General features: G+C 34.4%; 1 protein-coding gene across 7 annotated transcripts in view; it reads left to right on the top strand.

Annotated features, from left to right (window-relative positions):
- ATF2 (activating transcription factor 2) overlaps positions 1 to 13,670 on the top strand; it is a 53,006-nt gene that overhangs the window by 29,390 nt on the left and 9,946 nt on the right. For all 7 annotated transcript variants that reach the window (XM_052792125.1, XM_052792131.1, XM_052792132.1 and 4 more), the window contains 2 exons: positions 5,859 to 6,008; positions 8,090 to 8,296. In XM_052792125.1, the coding sequence (XP_052648085.1) occupies positions 5,859 to 6,008; positions 8,090 to 8,296 (357 nt within the window). The remainder of the gene's footprint in view (positions 1 to 5,858; positions 6,009 to 8,089; positions 8,297 to 13,670) is intronic.

The following is a 13,670-nucleotide window of genomic DNA, read 5'->3' on the forward strand; positions in this document are numbered from 1 at the left end:
TTTTCTTCAGCTATCCTAGAAGTCTTAAAACCCTTTAAAGATAAGGGAACTAACATACTTGCTGGATATTTTTTTTCCCCCACTATGGACAGCTTTTGGAGACTTTTTTTCAGTTCATAAATGGGCTCTTTTATGACATTTGATAGTGTTTTTAGATTAGAGTGTCCAAACTTAATGCATAATAATCAGAACTGTGCATATTTATTTCTATATTTGGTAAAGTTTTCAGTCTGAAGGGTCAAACCCCTTCAGTGTGGCAGTTTTGGTTATTCATGTGAAGTGAATTACTGAGATGTCACTTCTAGAACTCTCTTCTTTCTTTGCTGAAATGCTCTTTTCTCTGGTTACTATTAAAGTTGCCTGACACTAACAGATGAATTCCATGGAGGGACAGTTGCACGTGAGAACAGGTTCACTGAGTGAAATAGCAGGTAGAAAAATGTATATGAACTGCAAGGAATAATGACTGGGGGGAAAAAAAAGTTGTAAACAACAACAAAAAAATACATAAAAGCTGTGAGAGACAAAAATTGAAAAATGCAGTGAGCCAAATCCTTATGATTGGTGACATTATTGCAAGAGGCTCCCAACTGAAACAGCTGAAATTTAGTGGAAGAGTGTGTTAAGCACAATCTTAGTGTCTGCTTCAGCACAGAAACATATACAGTGCTATATGTGTTTCAGTGCTATGGGATAATTACATTAAATTAGATTGCATTTTAATTTTATTGTCCAATATTGAAGTTATTGTAGTGAACATAGCTGGTCCATTCACACCTGTGGAAGACACTGTTACTATAGTTTTGAACATTCTCAGATCCTTTTTTTCCTATTGCTTGTAGAACTGAAGTAAAATATGACCAGAAATTTTATTCAGACACAAGCTATCTTTTACTGCTATTCTTTTGAAAATCTCCTTGTATCTTGTACTGAGAATGACATTCAGTAGGAGTGAAGATGAGTTTCAGATTTCTGTGGCACACTTAGTAATATAAATTGTCAGTTTTTCTGACATGACTCCATATTTGTTGTTACGCGAAAGAAACTAACTTCCACATACTTAAGTAAAATCAAATGCCTAAGTCAGTTTTGTGGAATTTTAGAGAGGCTTAGAAGTAGATGCAATAACTGTGTTTGAAAAAAAAAAAAAAAAATACTTCGTTACTAAGATAAGGATGCATGATTCTAAATATTACAGAATTGCTTCTGATCTTTTTTGTGAGAAGATCTGTAATTGTATGCTTTCTGTATATGAAATGTGAGCCACGAGTTACTCCTAGTTGTACAACATCCTTTTTTTGAGTGTACAGCTTCTGGATGCAAACTTAATGTTCAGACCCTTCCGCATGGATTGCAGAAGTTTCCGAAGAACTTAAAAATTGCTTTAACACTGAATGTTTCCCTCTGTCTCCTCCTACCTGTATAAAACCTTTTGTCACAATCTGAGAAATACCTTGCACGCAGTGGGCGACCAGTAGGCTTTCTGCAGGAGGTTTCTACTGAGAAGTGACAGAGGGCAGCTTGGCAAATGTTCAGAAACGGACATTAACTTGCTGGAGCCTGGCATGGGACCTTGTGTTCAGCAGAATTCTTCTGACCTGTCTCTCTGCATGCCGAGCTAATCAGCAAACACCTAATGAGCCTACTCTAAAGAAACAGACCCTCTCACAACCTACTTCATTTTCGTATGTTCTCTGGGGGTGAAGAGACAAGACTTCATAAGGACTGATGATGCTGCAAAGACCACAATAATGATAATTAACTTGCTGAATTTAGAAGATTATGCTGTTAATTAGTTGCAAAATAAAGATAAGTAATAGAGCAGCAGATGGTAGGATAACACCCAGGAGAAGGAGGGTTATTACTCTGATGAGCTTTTGTGGCAGATATGAAATATGGATCTGAGTTTTTCACAAATTGTTTCTAGAGAATATTATCTCGTTTCTCTGAGCTCTTGATAGAATGATCTAGTCCTACCAAATTTTGACAGATGCATTGAGGATTTGTTTTCGGGGATATACATGAACAATAAAACCTTGCTAATAAAGACTTTAAAAGCTATTAAGCTATTTGAAAATACCAATTTTAGTTTCCCTCTAATAACCAAATAATATCAAACAAACCTTGGTAGTCATCAGGTTTCCCCACATGATAATGCTTATGTACATTTATTCCAATATTTGTTTCAATATACTTGATTTTTAAAACTGAGGTTCTCATTGTATTTGGGGTAACCACCTCCCTACTCACAGGAAGCACAACTTCCATATAGTATTTTACTCCAACATTGCCTTCTAAAATATGAAACCTTTCAAATATATGAGCTGGATATTTTCTTGTGAAAATCTGTAGATATTCCTCAGATTTTCACAATATTTCTGCATTTGTGGATTATTTTAATCATAACTATTTGGATTTCAACTTTTAAATTCTGTAATACAAAACTAAACCCAATTATTTTCTATTTCTGTTTCCATAATACATTGCATTTAACAATGTAATTTTCAAAATGAGTTTACTTACAAATTTACAAAATTGTAATGTTTAAATGTTAGCATTACAACAGGGAAAGTTAAGTCCTACTTTGACTGTTTGCACATCCATTGTGCCTGATGATAGATCTTTTATAATGTAGATAGTATTGTGCTATTTCCTTCACTTTCTACTGCCATTTTCAAATTAAATGTAAAATACAGAAATTTAATAGCATGAACTTCCTTTCTTTTTAGGTTAACTTTGCAAGTATTTCTCTAACACAGAAAAGCAGAAGTAGAAAGAATGGAGCCAGACGATAATAACAGTAACTTGCCTTACATGCACATTAAAAAAAACCACCACCACCGAACCCTAATTAGTTTTGTTTCATCCGTTTCATTTGTTTGTAATCTTCTGAACTTGGGCTTTCTTTCACCAAGGAAATGGATATGCTAGTGAAACTTGTTCTTTAAGTAACGAACTTTAAACAAACACTACAAAGCATATGTAGGAGTTCATAGACTCTTGTTTTGGGCTATTTTTGTGGAGAATGCTTACATCTAGATTTGCTCATGCAGTCATGAGCAGAGTGGATCAGACACTCTGGCCATATACATACTAACTATATAAATGTTTAGGCTCCACTGCCATGACAATTAGAAGTTAGCTTGTTATCACTGAACTTACATATTCAGACACTTGAGTTGGATGAAATCTAATCATTTTTACTTCTCATGGCAGTGGAAAAGGGGTATATATATATAGCAAGTTGCTGTGTCTTGGTTGAGTAATTTTTGAGACAGTAACTTTTAAAAATCTCCTAGTATGATGGCTTGAAATAAAAGAGAGCATACCCTTTAAAACCTCAGCAGAAGTTGAAATAGACTAATTTGTTACAACTCATTTGTACTGTCACTACTGTCTTGATTTTGACCCCTGAAAGTTTGTCACATCCAGCTAAACAGCAAGTTATGATACAAGAAATATTTCTAAAGTAACTCAGATAATAAATGAAAATACATTGTGAAAAAATCAGGTGTTAATAACTTATAGAAAGGTATTGGATAAAATTGTCATATTAACATTGAATACTTGCTACTTTCTTTAAAAACTATGTTTTAAAAAGTGATTTGGAAGTGTTTCCCTGGTAGTCCTGATAGTAGCTTAGAAAATTTTACCATTTAATGACCAGTATTAGTTAGAATTTTAAAGGGTGGGGAATCATCTTATCAGCCTTTCAATTGTTGTAATTAGATCATAGAGTTTGGTTTTAGTAATTTTAGTTAGACAATTAGAAAACACTTAGGCCTTTCTGTGCTTGTTTAGCAGGAGACGGACTGAAATTTTTTTCTTAGCCTGTTTTTCCAAGGTGAATTAGGAAGGTACAAGTTAATTCTTGAGTTTGTTTTACTTCTGTAAAGAAAAGGTTAAAACAACTACCCTAAGGGCTTAGGATTTTCAGAGTGCTGTAGATATACTAAGAATTATGGGCACGTTATGTTAAAAATTTGTGTCATCCTGCCCTAATGTGTACAGCTATCCTAAAGTTTTGTTGTTAGAGCTTAGCACTGGGGAAATCACTGTAAATTTGTTTTGTGTACTTTTCTGAAAATACCTTTTTCATTCTGGGAAACTTACAAAGTTGATACAAAAATGAAGTGGGGAACAGAACTACATTGACACTGAATTTTTACGTACACTTGAACGGTCCATATCTGGGGTAATGTGTGCTGTTAATTCAATCTAGAGCAGTCACTACAGAAAAGACTTAGTACAGAAGTCACTGGCTAAAGATTCCTTTAGAGTAAGCCAGAAGAGGAATGTTGGAGTTTCTCAGTTCTCTTTATAGCCCTCAAATGGGATGTCTACTGGTGGTGGTTAGACGCGACAGTCAACTATATGGATTTGATATTGAAGTGACTTGCCATATTGCAGACCTGAAGATTTTTCGCAGTTCTGACAGAGGTAATCTGCAATCTGTTGTTCTAATTGTGGAATAGGATCCAGGAAAGCCTGTCATCATGCAGGGTAGGAGAGAGCTGTCACTATATTCCAGTGACTTAATTGTTGAGGGACATTGGATACTACAGTTCATAGAGAATATCTACATAAATAGGTGCAAAGTTGTCTTCTTATTGTGAGCTGGCCAAATGCAGCCTAACTCCAGCATTTTTAAGACATTCTATTAATATTAGTACTTTGGCAGTACTTTATTCACATTCCAAAGTATGATGATACAAGTTATCGGACTTTTCATAAACTGTCATGTATTAAGTCATTAATCTCTTCTTAAACTTGTACTGGATTCTTTAAAAATCCAGTGCTCAGTAGAAAAAACATTCTTTAATACTGTTTGTCTAGTAAGGTAAATTCTTCAGTAAAACTGAAAATTTCATTATAAATTATACAATAATAATGAAATTTTAAGAAACCATCTGGAATTACGAGCAGTTGTATCTACTGAAATTTAGTATAACTCTTTATCACTTAAGAACTTGTTGTAAATAGAATATATTATCTGTTATAGTTTTAATAGATTTCACCAAAAGTTGAGTGAAATAATTTTCAAGAGGTAGTCAATAAAATGCTTTAGTATCAAGTTGTCAGTAACTCTTTAATGTATTATATACAGCTGAACTTTGAAGTCACTGTTCTTCGTAGTGGCTGTCTACAATAAAGGAAGAACTTCAAACCTTTTAGCAATGTTTTAATGTAAAATAGCATGCCATAACAGTTACCTTGCATATTTCTGTATAAATAAAAGCTAATCTTTACGTAAAACCTGAAGCTTATTACTATTTTGTGCATTATTGAGGTGTTTCAGCAAAGACTTTGGCTTTTATCTAATAATTACTCATAGGAAGGATTGTAGAGGTGAGTATTTCTAAAGACCATGAAAAAGTCGAGTCATAACAAACTATTTAAAAATGTATAGAGAACACCAGAATTTTTAAAACGGAAAGAAGTCTGTGTTCTGTTTTTTACCTATTTTCCATCACATGTGGTTGTTATCTTTCTGATCTGTGCCTTGTGTAATACCAGCCTCAGCAACTGTTTGTTCATAGCCTTCCAGTCATCTCTTTGTGGACATAGTTCATCACAAAGGAGGCTTTCCGTTTACTTCTCCATACAGCTTACCATCCTTCTCTTACTGAGATCCTATGTAAAGCCTCATTGCTGTTGTCACGCTTGCAAGAAATTGTCACCTCTTAGTAGGTATACACCTAGATCACTGTTGAAAGCCTATAAAAAGAAATAGCTATTTTAGAGTTGGAGCTCCTATTTCCAAAATGCAAGTAACTACTAATATAAATAATTAATAACTCCTCAAGTTAGCATGATAGAATATTTCTGTTTTTTTTTTCTTTTTTTTCTGCTTTCAGAGATTGAAAGCGGCCTTGACCCAGCAGCACCCTCAGGTAACAAATGGAGATACTGCCAAGGGACATCCAAGTGGGTTGGTTAGGACTCAGTCAGAGGAACCACGACCACAATCACTACAACAACCTGCAACTTCAACAACTGAAACGCCGGTATGACAACAGAGTGAACATATACTTCCTACCCTCTTCTTTGTTATGGAAAAAAAAAAAAAAATCTTTTTTCTTTTAATTTGTAAAATAGAGGTTAACATGTGCTACAGACTCTTCTTGGAGTCAATAGTTCTGTAGCAGTAAAATGTTTATAGTTCTTACATGTTCTTAAATGCTTCTAAAATGTATTATCCAAGATGATAATTTCAAAATAGGTATTGTCTGTCTGCTCAAATTTAGAACTAAGTCCTCCTGATTTCTGGAGTTCATTAACAGGAAGTTCTGTGGTAATTGAAAATTGTACAGCTGGTTAATATATATTTGAAAAAACTAAGTGCTTTTATTTTGTATTTATATTGCATCCGTTTAATATTTTATATCATAAACACTCTTCAGAAATTTTTTTAACTGCATCAGGTATCATGCTTATGTTAATTTGCTTGAAGGATCTTTTCTGGTCTGCCACATGAAGAGTTTCAGCTGTGTGATTGTGTACTGTGTCATCCCGGGTACCGAAAGGGGGGTTCTGAGTTTAAGGAATGGTGTGCTGTCCCTTTGGGATGATAGATGAGAACAGGGAAATAAAGGACAACACCTCTGAGTCAAGGCTGGAAGTGGGAGTGCTCTTGGAGGAAAGAGATACTTCCCTGGGTGAATCCTGGAGGACTGCTGCTGTTCTACTTCTAAAAAAACTTGTTGGAATGTGTTTTCAAAATGCTTTTTAAAATCTCTTAAGAGTTATTTTCAGAATTCATAGCATAATACCAGTTTTATAAAAGCTACATACTTCCAGAACTGGAAGGACCTGCATCTGCAGTGAAAGCACTCAGATTCTTAGACTGGCCAGTGAAATCAAATAATGTACCAAAACAAATATGTTTGGAGCAAAAAGAGGAAAAAGGTTACCCATTGTGAAATGACCTCCTTCTTCAGGCTGGTGTTCTCCCATGCTACTTTAAGTTTTTTAAAAGAATATTTTCTTAATAATACATAGCAGAATTTTCAACATTAAAAGCTTGCTGTTCAGTTATTTTGTGGTTACTTTATAATTAGTATTTAAAAAAAAAAAAAATTGCAAGTGTTTCGTTCCTAAATGGCTGACTTGAGTTCCCAGGTTTTATTTATTATTAGCTATCTAGAATTTATGCCAAATCAATATGCCAACTGATACATGTTTGGGGTTTTTAATTTAAAAATCAAACTTTCTTACTGTGCTAGACTGAATGTGCAGGTGCACCTGTGAATATATCGTGTAGACAGTTATATTCTGTCTATCCTATCACTTTAAAGGATTTTAAGATCTATTACATTGTTATCATAATTCATTAAATCTTTGCCTAGGGTGTGTATACAGAGTAAGGAGTATAATGTGTAATTTAAAATATTGAAATATTTTGATACTGTCATAATATGTGGGTGGACATAAGGGAAATTGGTATGCAGCAGTGGGAAACACATCAACAAGTAGGAAATTGCTGTCTGGAGATCCAGGGATCAGTGAGTATCAGCATTTGTCAAACAGCTTCTACATATTGGGCATAATGGTGTAGTATTTCAGTTGTGACTAGGTTTGTGGGAAGATTGTTTGGGAAGGTTCAAAAGTAGAAAAATTATTTTCTGCTAAATGTAACTTCTAAAAGCTATGTTGGGTGGAAGAATTTTTTAAAGTTTACCTTTTGTAGATACTTGCATCATCAGAATCAGTAAAAGAATGTCTGACAGTCCATCTAAAGAAGTATTGCTTCCAGGCGTTATTCAGTTGCCAGATGTAAATGTCATATAAACTTAACCCTGTGAAGTGAGCGGCTTCTTTTAGTGCACTTTTAAACCAAAGCTAGAGCCATGATTAAATCATTACATGTTAATGTGACAGGGTAAGGAGTGTAAATACAGTAAAAGTTTTTAAAACATAGCTGTAGAGTTAAATGACATAGCTTTCCACAAAGAAATGTGTATAACCTGAATGTATTTAGGAATGTTGTGAATGCTTTTCTCAAAATGTGATGTGTATTTATACTAGTACTGGAGGTTGTCATGAATAATATTATACTGATAACTTTAATACTTTTCACTATTTTCAGGCATCACCAGCTCAGCCTACGCCACAAACACCAAATACAGGTGGTCGGCGAAGAAGAGCTGCCAATGAAGACCCTGATGAGAAAAGAAGAAAGTTTCTGGAGCGAAACCGGGCTGCTGCTTCTAGATGCCGACAGAAACGGAAAGTCTGGGTGCAGTCATTGGAGAAAAAAGCCGAGGACCTGAGCTCACTAAATGGCCAGTTACAGGTATACTTTTTATTTCAAGTAAACATTAATAAGTTTTTCCATGCTTAGACAGTGATCCTGGATCGATGGAACTTAAACTTTGCATGAAATCTGAAATATAAATGGTTTTGTAACTGGTGGCTCAGGTCAGAATTGAAAATTCAGCACTAATTGCATATAGCAGTAAAATAAGAATATAAGAGAATACTCAGATTTCAAGATGGGATCATACCCTTTTGTCCTTTGTTCCATTTTAAATGACTTTCAGACTGTGATATTAAACAAGGATGACAAGATGTGTTGGAGTAAAGGCTTATTAGCAAAGTAATAGCCTTACCTTAAAAACATATTGCTCTTAATAATTAGTATCACAGCCTGAGTTATTTAAATAAGACTTGGTTTGATTTCCTGTGGTTCTTTTTAACTTCACTCTTTTTCCTTTAAAGTGAATGTAGTGCTCGTGAAAGGTGCCAGATTGACATCACTGGAAACTGAAGGCCTCTTTTGTCCACAGAACAGGTACAGCACAGGCAGTGGCAGTGCAAATTTCACCACGCTGCCCTCCCAGTGTGCATAAAACCTATAGTGAGGGAAGTATACTATAAGAGGGTAGTCTAGTGTATGTTGCGAGTTGTTTTTCCGCCTCATCTGAGGTGGTCAATCTTGGAAAGTTCTCATGTGGACACACTTTTCCCCCTGTGGAACAATCCATGACCCTTTTGTTTAAACTACTATTAAATGTTAAAGCATACTTTTTTAATGTTTTCCAGCAGCACATGAGAATTGGCACAAAGTATTGTTTCAAAATAAAAAGTCTAAAAGCTTTGTTTTGAAAATTACAGAAAGGAAAAATGCTGTAATTTCCTAAATGAAGCATTCATTTAGAAAATGCAATGGAAAGTATTTTGATATGTTAAAGGTTTAACTTGTTCTTTCATCAGAGCTGTTCAATGAGTCAAATTTGCAGATCTTTTCCTTCCTATTAAAACTCCTCTTTCATGCTGTTTCATAAAGAAAATGTCCCAGTTTGACCAACAGGAAAGTAGGGCATGTTGAGATTACTTTTTATCATGTAAACAAAATTACAGTGTATCAGTCATCTTCATGTTCATGTCTTTAAAAATACTCAGCATCCCAGACTGTAAAATGTAAGAAATTCCTATCTAAGCACACAATGTGAAATAGTTTCCCATGTTCCAAGAATCATGACACTCTGCACCAGCATCAGTTATACTTCTTGCAAATATATAGTCTTCTCATACCTGTTCACAGTCTTTAGACGTTCCTTTAATACAGTCACAGTCCTCACTGTAAATCCATTAAATACAAAATGGTATGTAGCGCTGTATCTTAAATAATCTGAGAAACAAGTGAAGGTAGATCTACAGGAAGAAAAACAAAGAACAAAAAAGATTGGCTATATTTTATTTTTTTTTTTTTTAGTGGAAGTAATTTTAGGTATTATGTGAACTGCCTTTAACTTACACATACATAATTTTTGGTCATAAAAATTGGTAAGTACCATAACCAAAACATTTCCAGATTTCCAAGAGTTAACTCGGTAATAGTGAATTCAAGAAAAAGAATTTTCTTGTGGTCTGCCAAAAGCAAAACTGTAACTGTGAAGAACAGAATGACTTGTAAAGAAAATTGAATGTCAGAGAAATAATTAAACTGTACTTTATATGAAAACATTAATCAATCCTATATTTCCATAATAATTCTTCACTTGACAGGCTAACACAGCTGATCAGCATAGTGGGCAGCAATGACCCATGATTACTTACTTTATATTTAATAGTAAATTTAATAAGTTTGGAGGTTTGCCTTAGTACAGTTTTATAGACTGAGTGTTAGGGTTTAGTAGTTCATATTTTGTTTAATATCTAAATGACCTGCTCAGAATTTACCAAGATGTCACATTTCCAAAAGCAGGTTAATACCAAAATGACTACATTGCATTGCTTAACGTAAAGATTCTCACTTCTTTCAGCGCAGTTAGTAGCTTTCTTGTAATGTCTATGTTAAAGCTTCTAATGTCAGTGTCAAGGTTTTTAAGAATGGAAACTCTCTAACAGTACCACGGATTTTGAAGAGGTTTACTTGGTTCATGTATGTATTTTGTTCCGTAGTTTTCAGCTTTCTGTAGATTAATTTCTGCCTACTTTCTTCTTTTAAATGTTTGAATCTAATTTCCTTTTAAGCATTATTTTTCAAATTTTTGCTTAAAGGAAAATTACATCACACCAGTAACATCTTTAGGTTAGCTGTCTTTATTACAGGCTCTGCTATGTAAGTGTTTTTCATGCTTCCAACCTTTTAAAGTTTATTTACTGTTTGCTTTTTGTGGACCATGTTTTCTACTTATGTGTTGACTTGTTTATTGATCTTAAATTTTATATACCACATTGTGTGCCTCTGTGCCTTGCACAATACTGCAGGGTATGCTATGCTATGTAACATGTTAAGGAAGTATTGAGAGTGCGTCCCCAGTGGCCGCTCAAACATATTGCAGGATCAGATGTCAAAGTTCATTATATGGTCAGTATTTGGTCCCTGTTGCTTTAATAATCTTAGAAGGCACAGTATTAGCAGAAGAATGGCCTGTCTTCCGCAGTAGGTCATTGTAGGTTTGAAAGGATCAGCAGTCAAGTGGTGGTTTGTACTAATGCTGCAAAAGCTGCTGTAGGAATGCTAAATTATGGAAGAAATGCCTGTAAGTAAAGGTCCTTTCCCATATAGGGATATCTTCTTGAAGTTGTCCAAAAAGAAACAGGAAGAGCGGTGTTTTAACTCAGCCACAGACAATCCCCTATCCCTATAAGTCACATCTACCTGTCACTGATGATAGTTTTGGTAAATATACCTCACAAATATTGTCCCACACCTTGCTGAGTAAGGGTTAATCCAGTCCCACTATTACATATGCATTTTGGATCCAGGGAGAAATATGCAGGTACAGAAGAACGTATTGTACACTGTGTGGTATACCTTTGTAAGAATACAGAAGGGAAAGTACCTTTTGAAAAATGGAGTGCAGGTAAAAATAGATATGCTTTCCTCCAGAAACCTGCTTTCTAATGTTAGCACGTTTTGAAATATGGGAACATAAAAATTATTCTAGACAGCATGTGAGGTATAGATCATGATTATTTAAAGAAATGTTGATGCCTGCAATTGACTTGATATCTACACTTGACTGATATCTCATTGGATATCTCAGGAGGACCTTTCCAGCGTGAAAACTCAAAATAATCTTTCTTCATGCCAACTGTTGAAGTGTTTATTCCATGTCTTTCTTGTTAGCCTGTTTTCAACATGTTAACCACATGTTAAATGACCACCACATGTTAACCTGTTAACAAGTTTTGAATGAGATGGAAAGACTTGCGCTTGTCACATATATGATAAGAAACTACAATGTGTATAGGAGTTGGTTCTAACAGTCCCCCTTTATTACCAGTTAGAAGTGGTTCTTACTGGTAATATGTAAATGACAACCATGGATTGCCTTTCTGTGACATTCTATATACCATGTGTCTAGCAGATGTACTCTATTCTACTTTCAGGAACGATTTGTGCATTGCATGTAGCACTGTTGGCACACGGTGTTTATGTTAGTAACAATGCTAGCTATGTATTCAATGAGAATACCTCAAACTTTTTTCTTAGCATAGGAATGCTGTTCCTTTTTTTTTTTTAATCTGCCTTAATGTGAGATAATATATTTGCTTTTTCTATTTCTGTTAGCAAAATTCTTAGTATTTATAATACAGCTGACATTAATCTATAAACTGCCTTTTCAAAAATTTTTCATAAACTTTAGTTTTACTTACCCTGATAAACAGCAACTTTATACTTGTATGTGCTGCTTGAGTATAAAATTCTTCTTTAAAATGTGGGAGATGAAGGTAGAAAATTTCTGAAAACCTTTTCCCGATTTGATCACTTATTTTGCCAATGTTCCTTTAAACTAATGGAAGTACGTTTCATATTCTTGGACATTGCTGCTTCTGTAGATTATCGAGAAGTATCGCAAAACCACATCAGCATTTTTTTTTTTTTTTCCTTAGCTATGTCAATTCTGTGCAGCTGCCTGCTTGGCATCCAGATTTGTGGCTCCTCAGTAAATAACATGGTGAACTATGAGGAGACCGAGAGCTGGAGGCAGTAGTAGTGTGCTTTCTTAACAGCCCAAGATTTCAGGACATGTAATGCCAGCTGGTAGAGAATTTGTGGGGTTTTTCTTTTGGTTTTTTTTCATTGCAACCTTTTTTGTTTGCAATCACATTTTTCTTTCATTAGAAATGTCTGTGAAGTCAGATTTTTGGCTTGCTTTCAGGTCTTGCTTTTATTTTAAATATGAAGTTTCTAAAAGAGATATTTGACACAATAAAAAGACTGAATGGAAAAGTAATAGTTTAAGAGGATTTTGCAAGTATAAAGGCTTGAAATTTTTTGTTGTCTAAATGGAGAGAGAGGACACAAAGAGGAGCTTTTATTTTAAAAATCTGGTATTTTAGTTACAGTATTTATAAACTGTGTTATTTAGTGTAATTAAACCTAATAAATTCTGTTCTTAAAAATTGTTTTCCTTACTTTGGAATCCTTTTAGTTGTAATTAATCTTCTCTGACTGCATTGCCTTATTTCTAGCTTGCAAGTAAATAGGTTGACTAGCTCGTGGGTTTTTTTTTCCAAATAAGTTTAGTTGCAATCCAATTTTCCTGTGTTTGTTTTTTCTTTAACTTGCTCCTAAATGCATAAATATATGCATTTACCAAACAATTATGTCATGTGTGGTATGTTATGCTAATGTGCAAAGGTTGTTATAGTTTAAGTCACTCAAAGTATCAATGGAAAGGATTTATATTTAAAATAAAATAACCAATGGAAAGCATATATTGTGACAAGATATGGGGATCACAAAGCATTACGGATAACTTGATTCTGTAGATACATAAACATTTTTCTACTATTTAAAGTGAAAATGGGTCTATCAAAATGCCATACTATTCTTAATTTGGATTGTCACATATAATGCAGTTATGTAGCGCTTCTCATCTGTAGATATCAAACCGCTTTACAGGGAAGGTAAGTATCACTGTCCTCCATTTTACAAATGGGGAACTTGAAGCACAAAGCAGTAAAATGACCTTGCTCAAGGTCATCCAATAGTGGAAAGGCAAAGCCTGGAAATGAACCCAGTCACTACATTCTGCAGGTGCTGTCTCCTTGATTACACTTCGCTTTAGTGACATCAGATGACATTTCAGGATTTTGTCATTATTATCAATGATACCTTCATACAGCATGTTTATGTATGGTTCCCAAAGAGAAAATTAATACGGAAATCAACAAATATTTACTAAATTATTTCCCAGTACATGAGATTT

This window comes from Harpia harpyja, chromosome 7 (assembly GCF_026419915.1).
Source record: "Harpia harpyja isolate bHarHar1 chromosome 7, bHarHar1 primary haplotype, whole genome shotgun sequence".
Lineage (NCBI taxonomy): Eukaryota > Metazoa > Chordata > Aves > Accipitriformes > Accipitridae > Harpia > Harpia harpyja.